Genomic DNA, 18,399 nt, shown 5'->3' on the forward strand with positions numbered 1-18,399 from the left:
CAGGCCAAGGTCAGCGCCCACCTATGTTTTGCCCAGGGCAACCCTGCCTGAGCTTTTAAGTGATGTGAGATGAGTGCTATTTGTGCTGGGCTTAGAGATTCCCAGGCAAAGCCAAGCTGTGAATCTAGGCTGGCTGCTTCTAGTGCCAGGCCTGGGGCTCACTGGGGCCAGCTATTGCTTATTTGAGAGGATTTAGGAAGTTGTGCTGTATGAGCCAAGACCAGCCATTCTTATGGTAAAAGCAGTTTGGGTGGGCCCATAAATTGGGTGGGACGGAGTCTCTGGGGATCTCCAAAGTGGGGCAAACAGTGTTAGCCAGGTTGATGGAGTTTCAGATGTGGCACTGTAGGAGGAGGGTTTAGAAAAGGGACAGTGAACCCTGCTTGCCTTGAGGCCAGTGTTTTTTTTCTTATGTAAATATGCCAGTCTTCATATATTCTTAATGCGTATCCATTGTTAACTGTATACATTGCAATAAAAGTGCCCCCCATTTGTGGTTTCTCTTTTTACGTTGTTTATTTTGTCTTACTATTATACTACTCAAAATGTTGAAACATGATACAGTACAATTTCATCTTTTTTTACTTTGTGCTTTTATATTTGAGTTAAGAAATTTTTTGTTTTTCTTCATAAAAATTTTCTTGACAGTTCTGAAAGCTTTGAAGTTTTGGCCATGTTTTAGTGTTTAAAACATTGATGTGGATTTTTTTATGTGGTGTGAGGTATGAATTTTTTTCTGCAGTATGAAGAACCAGTTCTCCCACATGTTGCTTCAGTAGCGCCTTTCCCCCCACTGACCTGTAATGTTAACTCTGACATATGTGCGAGTCTGTATCTAGAGCCATGGGGTGCTCCGTGTTCCCTCACCATCTCTATTCCCATACCGCACTGTCTCAGTTTCTGTCACTTTATAGTAAGTATAGCAAGTCCACCTCAAATTCTTACTTCTCTTCAGAATTATCTAGATTTTTTTAATCTTGGCTCTTTCATGTTCATTTTAGAATTAGCTAGACAAAATTCCATGAAAAACAGTTGTTTTGATTAAAATTTCATTGAACTTTATAGATTTACTTTGGGCAGATGGACATGTTTGTGATGTTTTGTCTTCTCGTCCCAACAGACGGTATCTTTCCACTTACGTAAATCTTCTTTTAGACTCTTGTATATTGTTTTTCTTTGTAACGGGTATTTAATTTTTTATTAAATGTTTGTAGTTATTAGTGGTGTATAGAAATACTCTTTATTTTGGTTTGTTCATTTTTGATCTAGGAAACTCATCAAGCCCCTTATTAGTTTTAATATTGATAAAAATTTTTGAATTTTCTATCATAATCAAATGATATTCACAATCAAATAATATTAAGATAAGGACAGTTTTATTTTATCTTTTTTTCTTGTCTAGTGTGAGAGATTTACTAAGCTAGTGTCTCCAGGACAGTGTTGAATGGAAGTGGTGATACAGAGGATCCTTAATTCATTCCAGACTTTAAACAAAATGCTCTTCCCTTTTGACCTTCAGTATAAAATAGGATATAGAATTCATGTGGGTATCCTTTATCAGGCATATGCATTACTTTTCTGTTTCTCGTTTGCTAGGTTTTATTTTCACATGAATGAGTCTGACATTTTATGAATGTCTGAATCATTTTTATTATTGATATGATCACTTTTTTCTATTTTAATCAGTTAATGTGATGAATTACATTGATACATTTTCTAATACTGAACTGTTTTTGCATTTGTTGTAATCTTCCCTTTGTCACGATAGGTTTTTGTTGTTGTTCATTAGGATTCAGTTTGTTAAGACTTTCAGCTCTATGCATCCATTTCTGTATCTGCTTTTGACCTGCTTTTGACCTGTCATTTTATCTTCACATTGTCTGTGGGGGCTGACAATGGGCCCTCAAAAAACATCCATATTTCTAATCCCTGAATCTGAATAACCCTCTATGGCAGAAAAAACCACAAACAACCACCTCTTTGCAGATATAATTTAATAAGGATTATGAGATGGGGAGATTATTTGGGTGGGCCCTAAATGTAATCATTTGTATCCTTATGAGAGGGCAGCAGAGGGAGATTTACAGGTATACACACATACACAGAGGGGAAGGTGATATAAAGATGTAGCAAGGAGAGGTCTGAAGATGCTGTTCTTGAAGACTGGATTGATGTTGCCACAATCCGAGAAATGCAGGTAGTCATCAGAAGCCAATTGTCAGCAGAGGCAAGTAACTGATTTTCCCTAGAGCCTCCTGAAGGAGCGTGACCCTGTTGACACCTGGATTTTGGCCCTGTGATACTGAATTCAAACTGGGAACTCTGTTCTCCAGAATGTGAGAGAATACATTACCGTTGTTTTAAACCTCCAATTTGTGGTAATTTTGTTATAGCAGCCATAGGAAACCAATTTACTGCCTTTTTCTGATTTGCCATTAACATCATTGTCTTCTTTTTCTTTTTAGTATATTTTACTGATTATGCTATTATAGTCCCCCCCCGCCCCATCCCCCTTTCCCTCCTGCATTCCCTATTCTTAATTCATGACCATGGGTCGTGCATATAAGTTCTTTGGCTTCTCCATTTCCTATACTAATCTTAACCTCCCCTGTCTATTTTGTATCTACCAATTATGCTTCTTATTTCCTGTACCTTCTCCCCTATTCTCCTCCATCACAAATGGAAAGTGCGATCTCCATTTCTGTGATTCTACTGTGTTTCTAGTTGTTTGCTTAGTTTGTTTCTGTTTTTGCTTTTTTGGTTCAGTTTTTGATAGTTGTGAGTTTGTTGTCATTTTACTGTTCATATTTTTGATCTTGTCTTTCTTAGGTAAGTCCCTTTAACATTTCATATAATAAGGGCTTGGTGATGATGAACTCCCTTAACTTGACCTTATCTGGGAAGCACTTTATCTGCCTTTCCATTCTAAATGGTAGCTTTGCTGGATAGAGTAATCTTGGTTGTAGGCCCTTGCCTTTCATGACTTTTAATACTTCTTTCTAGCCCTTTCTTACCTGTAGAAAATCAGTTAAAAACTAGAGAAATACACAAGCTACATTTGTTTGTATGTTTTTTCCTTATTATTGAATTTATTGGAGTGACATTGGTTAACAAAATTATACTGGTTTCAGGTGCACAGTTGCACAATAGATCATCTGTACACTGCATATTGTGTGTTTGCCACCCCAAGCGGTCTTCAAGTCTCCTTCCATCATCATTTATCTCCCCACCTCCCCAGCAATCACTACATTGTTGTCCATGTCTATGAAGTTTTTTTTTGTTTGTTTGTTTGTGAGTATGTTTTAAAGCCACAGTGGCCAAACAGAAGAGTTTGTAACAACCTAGCTTTGGAAATGTTCCATGTTTAAGCCTCTTCTGCACTGTCTGCTAGAGGCTCATGGAAGACACCATCAAATTTTCCTGCTGTGGTCTGCAAATGTGGCTACAGCTAGAGATTCCATGCCTGCAGTTCATGGGGAATCTGAGGGGAGAATCTTGCTGATTGTCTTGGGGTATCAGGTGAAGCAAAATTTCTGATTTTTGTTTTGTAATCCAGAAGCCTATTATATGGAGATTACGTGATCTCTTTGTTGCTTTAGGAACATACTTGGAAAATTTTAACACTCTCAGGGTATAGGCCAGTATTTCAACTTTTCCAAATCCACCAAGACACTGCTGGAGGAGAAACTTGTAGGTTAATAGCCCCAAATAACACAGAATTTTTTCTTTTGAGAGAGAGACACCCTAGATCTGATGATGGGAGCACATTAGGGCAATGCTGTGATGAACCTCCCTGAATTTCCAGGCCTCTTGCAGATTTCTTCTGCATCCTTTTTTTCTAAACACAGCTAGGGGAAAGGAAGGTATCAAGGGATTTATGATCTGGATGTATTCCTTGTGTAGCACTTCTCATAACTGTAGTATAAACAATATTCATGTAATTATTTGTTTGCTTATTCTCTCCCCCACTACACTCTACACTACACAGCAATATCTGTGTCTATTGAGCTGTGTTCACCAGCTCTTTGTATAGTCTGGCATATACAGGCATTCAGTCAATACTGTATGAATGAATAAATAATCAATGCATTAATATTAATAGTTTTTGTCCATCTATAAATAAATATATTATTGTCTGAATTAATTTTTAATTATTATATGATTGAATAAATAATTAGTGAATTAATGTTAACAGCTGTTTGTCCATCCATAAATAAATAGATATATTATGGTCTGAATTAGTTAAGCTACAGTTTCATCCAAGTTTATGTACTGAATGTAGTATCAATCTTTTAGTAGAATATAGTAGATACATTATATTCAATGATATGCTGATAAATGTTAGTGACTGGCTTTTTGTAAGAAAAAACCCTGATTTGTAGCATTATCCAATTTCTGTAATCTAAATACAATTACCGTGGATGCTTTCAAGCATCCCACATTTCTTCATTGAATGTGGAGTTGGGAGGAAATGTGTGCAACTCATTCTTAATGACTTAGTGAAAGGTGGCCCTGGATCAACAGTGAGCACATTTACATGCTAGTTTTAGTAATGGATGGTTCTTCACATACGAAGTTGTGCTGGTGGTACACATTCAATAAAACATGTACTTTGAAAAGATTTTGAATTAGTTAAATGCTATCAGTTGTAAAAGATACACTCAAAAGTCTCTATAGCTTAACACAGTAGGTGTTTATTTCTCACGTACACAAGCCCACACTGGTGTGTCTGATCAGCAGAGTACTGTCTTCCAAGTGTTCATTCAGGTGCCCAGCTTACATTTTGTGTGTGGCTCCTTTATCCACTAGGGCCTTGAATGAAGAGCATGCTGGTAGCATGAGAGTTTTCTGATAATCATGAGGATGGCCCACAGCATTCCATTTATAACCCATTAGCCAGAGCATAGTCATATGACCATGGCCATCCCTAGCTGCAAGGCGGCAGATTGGGAAATGTAGATTTCTAAGAGAAAAAGGAAATTAAGTATAATAACTAGCCAGGTTCTTCCATAGTTTTCTAGTCATCTGATAGGGTTAAGGTGATCAATTTACACTCTCCTATCTCAAATGTACACATTTATTAGCAGGCTGGCAATGAATAGAGGTAGAATTTAGAAAATTCTTTTTTCTCTACGCAGTTAGCTATATCTTACGGGCTTGACCTATGGTCTCATTAGCACCAGTCCACAACTAATAATCTTACCCTTCTCAGACTTACTTTATTATTTATTATTTCTGTCATCTATTATTAGATGAAAATCACAGAGTTTTGAGAGCATTAAATTCCTTTAAATTCTTGTATGCACTTAACGTGATTTTGGTTTTGCTTTTTTTGACCAGTTTAGCTATTGAATTTACCATTTTTAATGTTTTAAAGAGATATTTTTATTTTCCTTAATTTTTTTCCCCTTTCAACTCCACCAAGGATGACTGTGGAATGGAATATGTGGTAATAAGTGACAGTTTCAGGTCATGAGCATCCCATGTCTTATATTGCTATATTACTTTGAAAAATTTGGCATATTTAGAACTGAATGTAATAATACCTTATAATTTTGAATTGCATATGACTTTGTAATTATAGGGTCTAGGCATTTTTATATTTATGAGGACCAGCAAAACTAATAGGTTCTAACCATGGTTATTTATAGGCATATACAATTTCTAAGATATTTTTAATAACATTTACCATAAGATGCATTTGGTGGTTAACTTTATTGGTTAAAGTGTTCCATTAAGAAAATTCCTGCTATTTTATTTTTATATAAGTTAAAGTTTGTTCTTTGATACAGAATTTGCCTCTGATAGACACTAGTTATTTCACAGCCAGTTAGTGAAAACTCATCTCATAGCATGTGTCTGTGTTTGTATTTGAACCATAGTTCTGTATCATCGACTTGTAAGTTCAGTTGCTGTGTGTGTAAGGCCTTCAAGTGAAGTGAATAGATTTAGGCTTCCTGAGCTTTAAAGATTAGTCAACTATTAATCCAAGGGTAGGAGGAGATAGAAAAAGAAGAAAAGAAAGGTAATTGGGTGTTAGGATATGAGGATACTAAGCTAGCAGTTTAGAGGGAACACAGACACTAGTCAGAGAATGAGCAACTAACATGTATAGCTCAAGGAGTATGGGAAAAGTATTAATGCATAGTCTTCAGTTGGAATCAAACATCCTGCATCATTGCCTTCTATTTATCGTACATTACTGCCCACTGGGTATTAACATGTGAGGGTCATGAAGGCCATAGCATTTCCAAGCCTTTTTCTCATTTTGGGCTACGCAGAGACCATAGGTTTACCTAGTTTGCACTGAGGTAAACTGGCAAAGCGGATCATGACTTCTGTTGGCCTTACCTAGCTAGTCTGAGGAACACACTTGTAACTCATTTCACATACTGAGCTGGGGATCTCTGCCCTAACCAATGGTTCTCTAACTTTATGAAACATCGGAATTACCAGTAGAATTTTGCAAAAGCAAACAAACAAAACAAAACATTTTTGTTCCCACCTGAAGTTTCTGATTCATTAAGTTTAGAGCGGGGGCTTGATAATTTGCACGTGTAATGAGTTCCCAGGTGATACTGGGGCTGCTGTTCCAGGGATATTCTTTGAGAATCTCGGCTCTAGGAGAGGTTAAGTAACCTGCTTACTTTGTGATAAAGGAAGAAGCAGCAATAGGTTGTTTCTGCAGGTGATTATGATTGGCTAATAATCTGTCTCGCAGACTCATTTCTGTTTCGTTGTCGATTATCAGGCAGGAAGGGATGTTTTCTTGAATATTCTGTGTGACTTATCTAGATAAATTCATATCGCAGAATCATATAAGCATATATTATCACTGTATCATGCGTAGTAACTGTTGAAAATAAACAGAAAAGTTGAATATCAGACAATTTATTTGAACATTGTTTAGTGGTTATTTATTTTCACTGTCTAATTTTATTTAATCTTTATTGTGGTTTTTATATTGCCTTTTAGTCCTCTTATACTCCCCTCTCCCCAACAGTCGCCACACTGTTGTCCATGCCCGTGCGTCCTTTTTCCTTTGCCTTTCACTTTTAAAAGAGATCTGCAGTACCTACATTCGTCACAAGATGGCATTGAAGGGCTGAAGATTTTGTTTGAAATTTGATTTTTGAAACTATTAATGGTTAGATGTATGTATATTCCATGTGTATTCAAACCAAAAGAAATTTGAACTATGAGGTATTTTTTAAAAAATTGAATGAGATTTTGGTATTTCATGTAAAACTTTCTTACTTAGTTATAAAAAGAGTAGTCATGTATATTGACATTATTGATGACTAATTCTTTTGGAAATCTATGAAACATAAATCTTAATGTAATAATATCATTTTATTATCATGTCTCCCCTGAGAACTTCAAATAAATTCAAGCTAGCAAGCATTTAGAAGGTCTTACTGTTCTATGATTTATAAGGTCTTGTTATGTATACGAAGCTATATATCCTGCCTGCAATGAGCTTTAAATTTAGTTAGAAAAAAAGAAATGTATCTACAATTCAAAGAGAAAGCAAAATAATAAAAAGTGCTCAAATACAATGTTGTATGATATTAACTATACAAACAATATGAACTGGAATAATGACCAATTAGGCAAAAAATTCAAATGATATTTCACAAAAACATCCTTGTATTAGTTGAAAACACAATCGAATTTTTCTTTTACTCTGATTATCTATGTTATTATAATTTATTTGAACTATGATGAACTGTTCAGCAATATGGAATACTGTGTAAGATTCAGTATTTGACATAAATAAAACAGCAGGACCACTCACTTGAATTATGAACTCACCTTTTATTTTGTGGATATGTGATTTTATTTTTTTCTGACTAATTGAAAATATTTTTCAAAAGATGGTGAAGATTTTCTAGTCACACAGATGTAACTATGATATTCTTGGATTCCTGGAGTCTGAAAACCATATGTAAATTTAAAAAAATCAAGTGTAGAATGGTAGTTACCAGGGTATTGGGGTTAAATAAAGGTGATAAGCTGTTTAATGGGGATAGATTTTGAGTGTTACAAACTGAATATGTTTTGGAGATCTGTCTCACAACAGTGTGAATATACTGACCCTATTAACTGTGCACTTAAAAAAGTGTCCTACTAGAAACTAGGAGCAATTAATAGGTTTTTATTTAAGATAAAAAATGTTCTAGCTTCATTTTAGCCATTAGGAGCTACTTAAATAAAACTTCCTTAGGAAGCCTGTAATATAATTGGTGACAGAAGATTAACCTAATATACTAATGTAGTAATCTACTGAAAGTATAACAAATACTAGGCATTGTGCTAGACATTTATTTTTTAGTTAAAATTTTTTTATCTTAAAAATTAAATTTATTGGGGTGACATTGGTTAATAAACTTATGTTTCAAGTGTACAATTGTGTGATACATCATCTGTACATTTTATAGAAATCATTTCTTCAGTCTTCAAAACAATCCAGGAAGTTAGTATTATCATCCCTGTTTTATCATTTAGGAAACTAAGTACTGAATATTCATATCTATAGCATGCTGTTGAAGGTTGCATAGTTTCCAATCTTGGAGTTGATATTTAAACCTGTTTGTTTAGCGTCAAAGTCCATTTTCTGTAAACTACACCATGCTCCTAATTTAAATAAAAAATAATTAAAGAATATATAAGAACAACTAATAATGTGGTGTTTCTACTAACAGTAAACATTGTCTATTTTATTATAATTATTCTGTCAAAATCGAAATAAAGGATATTTAATTAATGGTAGCTATTAACCTGGATTACATTTTAACTTCAGAAAGAATAGCCGTATACTGTTTTATTGACTTGAATGATTGTCTCTTTGTTTGTTTTTAACTGTTGGAAGCACTGATTTCTTCTTTCTGTGTATTCATGTGCAGGTTATGTGGGTATGTAATTTGTGCCGAAAACAACAAGAAATCCTCACTAAGTCAGGAGCGTGGTTTTATAATAGTGGATCTAATACACCACAGCAGCCTGATCAAAAGGCTCTCCGAGGACTGCGGAATGAGGAGGCGCCTCAGGAGAAGAAAGCAAAACTGCATGAGCAGGCCCAGTTCCAAGGACCCTCAGGTGACTTATCTGTCCCTGCAGTGGAGAAAAGTCGATCTCATGGGCTCACAAGACAGGATTCTATTAAAAATGGGTCAGGAGTGAAGCACCAAATTGCCAGTGACATAGCTTCAGACAGGTAAACATTTTGCTTAATCTTTAGGTAAACATTATTTTTAATCTTCATTCCAAATAGAAATAAAAATACATGAAATGTTTAGGCAACGGGCTGTCTAAATGTAATGCACATGTCTGTTTTATATAAATGCTGAAAGGGATGTTTGGGACTTGAGCTATTTGCAGGTTTGGACAATCTTAGATTTGATGAGGGAGTGTCAGGTTATCAGGTTTTCCAGAATAAAGAAGTGAAATAAAACAGGGAACTTTGATAGGGGGTTGTCGTCACAAGAAAGAAACTGGGCAGCGGGAATGAAGAGGAGACGGTTTTGAGACACGTTGGACAGGCTGGATTGATAGGACGAACTGGAAGTGGGAATTAAGAGAATGGGGAAGCCTAATAATGTTTCTAAAGATTCTGCTCTAGCTGGAGGACGAAGTGGTTTTCCAAGCAGGTAAATACAGATAAAAGAGTTTAATGAGTTTGATGTGTCCACGGACTAACTCTGTTACCACTGTTTTGGCTCAACTTTATGGCCTCCTCCATGTTAAAATGGTTAGATTTTTTAATTTCCTACCTTTGAAAGGAGGAGAATGAAAAATTTTCATGGGAAGATTATTTTTCTATTCTATATTTCTCTTTAGAATTAAAAAATTTAAGGAAAATCTGGTTTATGCTATATGTATTGTCCAGAATTGGCAGATATGTTCTGTGTGAACAAATATAAAGTCATGCATTTGTGGAAAAACAAATCTAAATTGTACTTAGAAGTGGTGGGTTCTGAGCAGCCAGTGAGGACAGGTAAGAGCCTGGGAACCACTGAAAATGGTGCCTAAAGCCATCATAACAGATGTGTTGTTAATGCCTTGGAAGAATAATAAGATGATGGCTGCACCGTTTTGTTGTTGTTTGTTGGAAAACTAGCAAAAGTGAAACAGATAATGTAATTCTATCTTTGGGCAAAACCCTGGTGATTTCACGACTGGAATACTGGGAACACATCTCAGTGCAGAATCTCAGAGACTCAAGAATCATCTTAGGTCGAGAACTTAAGCACACAAAGGTTTGAGTCCAGGTGGTTTATTGGATGACAAGGCCAGAAACCACCTGAGCTGAGGAGGGGAGTGGAAAACCACCCAGTTAAGAGAAAGAACACAGTACTGGATGCATCAGAGGGCAGTGTACCTCTTTTGGCAATTGTGTATCAATCTTCCTGGGACTTCCAGGACACACAGGGTGTCATGACCTCAGTTATTCCAAGTGATTGGCTAGGAGGCTGGGGTTCTTATCCCTACCTGTCTGCTGTTACAGGTCTAGGCCTGTTCTGGTGTATATATTAAAATGTTTTAGGATGGACTGTATGCATTTTGTTCTGACAATGAATATCAAGATTGATCTTGCCAGTGAACCATAAAAAAATCATCCTGTCTAAAAAGGATATACACAGAATTTTGTTCAGTGCCTCCTAAACTGGGTACAGAGGTGTAGGTATCAACCTCTGAACTCACTCATAGCATATAATTCTGAAGTATTATTCTCTTCTGATATTAAAGCTTACTACAACTTTGACAGTTTAAAAAAGTTTAACTTTTTTATAGGTTAGAAGTTAAACAATGAAATAACATTTGAAAAGTACATATTTTAGGAAAGTTAGGTTAAGTTAAATTAATTTTTTTCTTTATTAGCATGTTAAAAGTTATTTTGTTCAAAATGACTTCTTATTGTTATAGAGATGGCTTTGGTAGCTACTTGAAAACTCACTTTGCTGATTTAAGATGTGGTTTAAGAGCTTGTTCCATAAATATCCCAATTTTTTCATTTCCATCAGCTTTTGAATTCTTGTTCTGGGAGTAAATTTTAGACCTGAGCTCATAACAAAGGATTTTCTTATGCTTCAAGGAGTGTTTTTCTTCTGTGTGTTATCCCCTTATTCTGTGTAACTACTCCATATCCTAGCCACTCAGTTTCTTTGCCTTCTGTAATTACTGTTGTTATTTTTGCTTGTGTGTATTTTATTGATATTCTCTGCAAGTATGGGAGTGTAATATCTATATATATTTATTACTTTAAAATGATAGCATATATATATTATTCTATTTTTGTTTTTTCATTTACTAACATATGTTGGAGATCTTTCCTTACCAGTGCATAATGGGTTCGCTTCATCATTATTTTATTTTTATATTTTTATCTTTACTTGAGGATATGATCATTGATTTCAGAGAGAGAAACATTGGTGTGAGAAATATCAGTTGGTTGCCTACTCGTTCACCCCAACTGGGACTGAACTGTGACCCAGGCATGGGCCCTGACCAAGAATTGGACCTGTGACCTTTCGGTTTACAGGATGACTCTTCAACCAACGGATCCACACTACCCAGGACCATCATTATATTTAAGGGATGTGTCAAAATTATTTAGTCCCTAACGATACACACATTATTGCCAATTTTTTTTGCTATTACAAACACTTGCAATAAATAATCTCATGTGTATGTGTATATGTAGGTATACACGTATACCGTGCTTATGCCTTTATATATATCCATATATACAAATGCATGTATATACTTATAATTTTGTATAAGAGTATATACTTACAATTTTTTATAAGGGCAAATCTATAAGATAAGCTAAAATTTCCAGAAGTGAAATCACTTGGTCAGAATATGTGCAGTTTTAATTTTTTATAGGCATTGCCAAATTGCCTACAATAGAGAATGTACTAATTTATAATACTACCAATGATAATCTTTTAATCTTTACCAATATGATTGGTGGAAAACAATACTGCATTACACTTTTAATCTTTTTCATATCATAGATGAGTCAGGTTGAGCATTTTTGTATATGTTTAAGAGCCTTTACATTAATATTTCTTTTTTCTTTCTGAACTTTCTCTTTGTATATCTTGCCTATTTTTCTATGAAGTTGTTAGTCTTCATCTAAATGGATATTTAGCATCTCCATTTATATTATGGAGAATAACCTTTTGTGGAATGGATTGTGTATTAGCTTTCTGTTGCTGTGATTACATAAATCGAGTGGGTTAAAACAATGTAAATGTATTATCTCACGGATTCCGTGGGTCAAGATCAGGCTACAGGTTAGCTGAATCCTTGGCTCAGAGTCTCACAAGGCCGAAATCAAGGTGTTGGCTGGAGCTGTGATATCATTTGATGCTTGGGGCTCTTTTCCAAGCTCTTTGATTGTTGGCAAAATTCAGTGTCTTGCAGTTGTATGACTGAAGCCCTCAGCTCAAGTGTCCCTCTTCACAATGTGACAGTTTTCTTCTTTTTCTTTAAAACCGACAGGGGAATATCTACACTGCTCTGAGTCTTGCAGACTTCTGTCTCTGACCTCTGTAAACTGTCTTTTAAAGCGCTAACCTGCTCAGTCAGGCCCACCTATGGCAGTTCCCTTTAACTTAAAGTCATCTGAGTAGGGGCTTTAATTATATCCACACAGTCATCTCACTTTTGTCATATAATGCAATCTAACCGTGGGGGTTATGTCTCATCATAGTCATAGGTTAGGGTGGTGGGAGGGGGTGATCACACAAGCATGTACACCAGAAAGTGAGGTCTTTTTAGAAATCTCCTTACCTCAGATTGCAGATGCTTTTCCCCAGTTTGTTAATATTTTTGATTTTGCCTATTCTTCTTCCAAAGCTTAAACAAACATATTTTTTACTGTGGTGGAAATTCTTTTTATGACTATTCATTTTTTTAGGGAGATATATTAATTTTTTATGGAGAAAAAAATTCACCCTTTTAAAGTATACAGTTCAGTGGGTTTAGTGTATTTATGAACCTGTGAAACCATCACCTCTGTTTAATTCCAGAACCCTTCCATCACCCCCAAGAGCAACTCTGTTCTTGTTAACAGTCATTTCCCATTCTCTTCTGCCTCCTCGGTTTCCTGATACCCACCAATCTACTTTATATCCCTGTGTCTTTGCCTATTCCGGACATTTCATAAAAAAGTGGAACCATACAATACGTGGCCTTTTGTGTCTGGTGCTTTCGTGTACCATGTTTTCAAGGTTCATCCATCTTGTAGCATGAATCAGTAATTTATTTTTATGACTAAATTATATTTTATTGTATGAGTATATGACAACTTGTTTATCCATTCATCAGCTGATGGACATTTGAGTTTTTTCTCCTTTTTGTCTATTATGAGTAATGCTGTTAATGCAAGTTTTTATGTGGATATATGTTTTCAATTTTTTTTAAAGATTTTATTTTTCATTTATTTTTAGAGAGGGAAGGGAGGGAGATAGAGAGAGAGAAACATCTATGTGCGGTTGCTAGAGGTTATGGCCTGCAACCCAGGCATGTACCCTGGCTGGAAATTGAACCTGCGCCACTTTGGTTCGCAGCCTGCGCTCAATCCACTGAGCTATGCCAGCCAGGCTGTTTTCAATTTTTTTGTGTGTATTTTTGATTATAGTCATCCCGGTGAGTGTGAAGTTTTTATTTCATTGTGGTTTTTATTTGCATTTCTCTGGTGATTAATGATGTTGGTCATCTTTTCTTCTGCTTTTTGGCCATTTATATATCTTCATTGGAGGAATGTCTAGTCTAATGCTTTGTCGTGGCCCTTCACTAAGATAAAAGTATTCCTATGATTTCTTGTAATACTATTATTAATACTACTACTATTATTGCTATTTTATTTTTACCTGGTGAAACAGCAATCTGTCTGAAATTTAGTAGGGCATGGGGTGAGGTGCAGATCCAAACCTAACTTTTTTACACATGGTTACCCCCTGTCTCACTATATTTATTGAGGGAGCAATCTTTTCTTCCCATTGATTCGAATGCCATTTTTAAATCACATATTCATTATTATATATTAGGGTATATTTTATAGATGTTCTATAATGTTCAATCGATCAATCTGTTCAAAGCTTATATATAGTTTCAAAAATCCCATTTCCATTATTACTTAAGCAAACCAAACTATTAGTTGTTGAAAGCAAGAAACTTTGCAACATGAACTTTAGTAATGAACTTAATTTCGTAGTTATTTAACTACAGTATACATTGTGGGGTATATTGGATTATGCATCGAGTAAATTTTGAAGACGTAGGAAGGTCCTGGAGAGGGGGAAGATTGATGTTTTTACAATAGTAGTTCTTCCAGTTATAGCTTGAAAGTATTAGTGGCCAGATGAAGAAATGAGAAGAGAAATAGCAATTATGATAGAAAGGAAGAGTGAAAGATCCCCTTTCCATAAAATTTTGCAGGAAATGGCATTAAGTCAAAGGACGAGGGATCATTTCAACTTTTAAAATGAGTAGAAACAAAACTGTGTTTATTATTTTTGCCACCAGATGGCGAAGGTGCACCCTAAAAGCAAAACTGTTTAATTTTGTGATTATTTCAATTGAATTATTTTTCAGAGATGCTTATAGACCAACAAGGGGATTAAGTTGGCACTTGAGGTTGTAAAAAACAGGACTTTTCATGTAGAATTGCTTCTCATATTGAAATATGATATTTATTCTCAAATGTTTATTTTTTGTGCTGAGATCTCCATGTACAGACTTGTATTTACAGCTGGAGGTTGCAGTCTTACCTCTTTTCCCACGAGTACTTCAGAATCAACATAATTCTGAGGCTAAGTGTCTGTTTTCTCCCTAAGTAATGGTATTCCCTAGCCTTGCTGATTGCCATGCCAATCATCCTGCTTCCTAAATTAAGATCCGTAGGTGTTTATTTTCTAATTCTCTTCCTCTTATTTTTAATTTCAGTGACTGTTTACTTAAGTTTTTGGTAAATTCCATCTCTGTTGTATCTTCTGTATTCCACCCTTCCTTCCAATGTGGATATTGTCACCGCTGTGTTTATGCATTAATTATGTCTAGGTTTTTCCCTGGCTTCCTGCTTTTAAGTTTATTAGCTTTTCTTCATATTCTTTCTTTCCAAATTTATGATTTTAAGAAATTTTAATATGCTGAAGTTATTCTGTTGCTCACTTTTTATGCCTTCCTGTTTTTACTTAAAATTTAAATCCTTAGTTTTCTAAAAGAAACTAACATTTATTGAGTACCTACTTTGTTCTAGGCTCTGTGACAAAAATTTTCAGGCATTATAATTTTAATTTACATAACAAAGGTGTAAGGTGGGGTTTAAGATACATTTTGTATATTGACATAATTTCCTAAGATTCAAAAATTAGAGAAAGATTTTCAACTGAAACAGGATTTTCTTACTCAAACTCCTGTCATTCTGCGTGTTGAGGCTCTCTATTACCTGTCCTTCCCAAGCTCATCTCTCACCACTTTTTCCCCATTGCTCCAACCGGACCTATAATCTAGCCACAGCAGATAACTAATGAATTCAAAAACATCATTCATTCTTTTTTTTTTAATTTTAATCTTTGTTCAAGTACAGTTTTCTCCCTTTTACTCCCATTCCAGCCCACCCACTCATTCATTCTTAAAATATAAGTATTTTCCCATGCTATTCCTCTTATCTAGAAGTTTGTTCTAACTATGCTTACACTAATTCAACAAATATATATTGAATGTTAATTGTTTGCCATACAGACTACAAGATGCTGAGATTACGGCAATGATAGCAGTGAACAAAATATACAAAATCGCTCAAGTAGATTGCATTTTAGTTGGAGAAGACAAAAGAATAAAAAGTAACTGGTATGTTGGATAGCAATATAACTTGAGGCCTGTGCATTTGACTGCTTAATTGCTTACTGTAGAGAGTGTTTATATTTATATTATAAAGTTACAATTATATTATAAAGTTACAATTTATATTTCTATCAACAGTTACTAGTATTCCTGTTTTTTAACTCTTTTGCCAACACGGTGCTTTAAAACTTTTGACCCTTACCAGTCCAATTGTTCAAAAATGATACTACATTATACTTTTATTCTTATATCATACATGAGTGAAGCTGAGCATCTGCAGACGCCAGGGGGTGCCATTCACTTAGATGTGAGTGACTCAACCTGGAGCTGGTACCTCTTGTGTCTTAGCAATAAGTGCCGTGGTGGACAATAATACAGGGAGGAGGGAAAGGGATTTTGGAGGGGGATGGTTAATGACTTTTAATTAGAGGTTAGGGAAGACCTTAACACTGAGTTAGGACTTAACACTGAGGGAGGTGAAGAAGTCAGTCATGTGGCTGTCGGAGGAGAGAACACTCCAGGCACGGAAATAGCAAGTGTCAAGATCCTTAAGTGAGGGGGCACCTTGGAGTGTCTTCCTAAATTGTACTTTTCCTTTGAAGTCCAGCTGAACTGTCCCTACTTACATGAACCCTTCTCTTAATTTTTCCCAGCAAGAATTATACTGTTTGCTTATAAAAGTTACCTTTATGTATATGTCCTTTATTTATATTGATATATTTCAGCATTTACCACTGTCTGCCCTTCAGTACACTTGTTGTCAATGTTTCTTTTCGTCTTACTAAATTTTGAACAACTTGAGGGCATACTGTCATTTACCTCTTTGTTTATGTACATACCTAGTTTAGGTGCTAAAAATTGGAGGTACTTATTGAATATTAATGGAAAGAAATTGAATCACTGAAATGACAGATAACCAATTCTTTCTTTTGTCTTTCATCTGTTACAGTTGTCCTGTGTTTATAGTTGAACTTATTTACAGAATCCAGTACTGTATTTTTCTCTACCTCCTAGGCCAATGTATTTCATAATGTCTCTGTAAAAATGTTAACCTGTGTAATAGAACTGAACTACCGGTTGTTACAGATAAGATTGATCTCTAGAATTCTGTTGTTTCTTAGACACCTACAATGATGATGGGCGTGGTGAGTGCTTTACTATTTTTCAAAAGAAATTCTTATGCCTCTTTGCTTTGACCTATCATATTTTAGCTTCACTTTAAAGATTTTGATTTAATACCTTGCTGTTTTCCATGTTCCTCAATCTATTTTTGGGTAGGGTGACCTATATTCCAGTTCGTCAGGGCTAGCCCTGGCTTATACCTGTTGTCCCAGCATAGTTATTAACAGAATACATTGCACTCTCCTGGAAGATTTCTGTTTGATACCCAGTGAAACTACTGCATAATAATTCTCAGACTTACGGAAAGTTCCCCATGGAACTTTTGATATTACAGCAAATGTTACGCCAGGTTACTTAGCCTACAGTATTTATGGAGTGCACACTTTATTTATAACACTAGTTTATAAAGAGAAGTACAAAGACAGTAGAAGATGCTCTGTGCCATAAGAATTTAATAAGTCAGGATTAATGATACAGTTATATAAACATAACTATTTGAAACTGGTGAAAACAAACATAACAAAATAGAAATATATGGAACCAACAGGGAAATTTAGGGGAGATTTTATAGATTTGTTGAAACTTCAGAATTTTAATGAAGGAATTTAAAAGACAGAAGATACAGTGTGATTTGAAAAGAGTAGGAAAACAAGGTGTGTAGCGTAGACATCCCTAGACGGTAAGCACCAGATTTTGCTGCACATCATGTGCTCCTGTGAAGAAGGTGCACCCATAGTTTTGTGCGCTTTCCACACGGGATCATTATACCCCTGGTTTGCAATCATTATACACGTATATAATGCGCATCCTTATTGTTCCCTCAGAAATTTGGGCAAAAAGTACTATTATACACAGCAAAATACATATATCTTCTGTTACTTTTTGTTTTATTTTTGTTCTCAGATTTTGTGAATTTTGTTAATCGTATTTATCAGTTTATAGCACTAAAGTGAACTGTGCGGTGCCTCTCTATTGTGCTATTTTTTCAAGTCTTTGAAATACAAGATCTTTGAATAATAAAAAGAATTTACGTTGTATATATTAAAATTACATAAATGATGTGGTCTGGTACTTTAGATCCCACATTTTTAAAGATTTATTTAGGTAGGAATATTAGGTCATTGCTCCAGACTGCTGCATCGTATTCTGTAGTATACAAAATAATGATCCCCACAGATGCCCACATCCCGATCCCTGGAACCTGCACATATGTTATCCCACATGGCAAAAGGGACTTTGCTGGTGTGATTAAGGTTATGGAACTTGAGTGTGGAGATTATCCTGGATTATCTAGATGAGTTCAGTCTAATCATGTGAGTCCTTAAAAGTGGAGAGCCTTTCCTGACTGGTTCAAAGAGATGAGATGGAGAAGGAGGAGGAGACATTCAAAGCACAAGATGGACTTGAATGGCCCCTGGA

At 35.3% G+C, this 18,399-nt stretch overlaps 1 protein-coding gene across 18 annotated transcripts in view; it reads left to right on the plus strand.

The window, feature by feature from the left end:
* The window catches only part of RIMS2 (regulating synaptic membrane exocytosis 2), a 463,509-nt gene that overhangs the window by 129,208 nt on the left and 315,902 nt on the right, over nt 1-18,399 (plus strand). For all 18 annotated transcript variants that reach the window (XM_028533564.2, XM_028533552.2, XM_028533553.2 and 15 more), the window contains one exon: nt 8,907-9,217. In XM_028533564.2, coding sequence (XP_028389365.1) covers nt 8,907-9,217 — 311 coding nt within the window. The remainder of the gene's footprint in view (nt 1-8,906; nt 9,218-18,399) is intronic.

Source organism: Phyllostomus discolor, chromosome 7 (assembly GCF_004126475.2).
Source record: "Phyllostomus discolor isolate MPI-MPIP mPhyDis1 chromosome 7, mPhyDis1.pri.v3, whole genome shotgun sequence".
NCBI lineage: Eukaryota > Metazoa > Chordata > Mammalia > Chiroptera > Phyllostomidae > Phyllostomus > Phyllostomus discolor.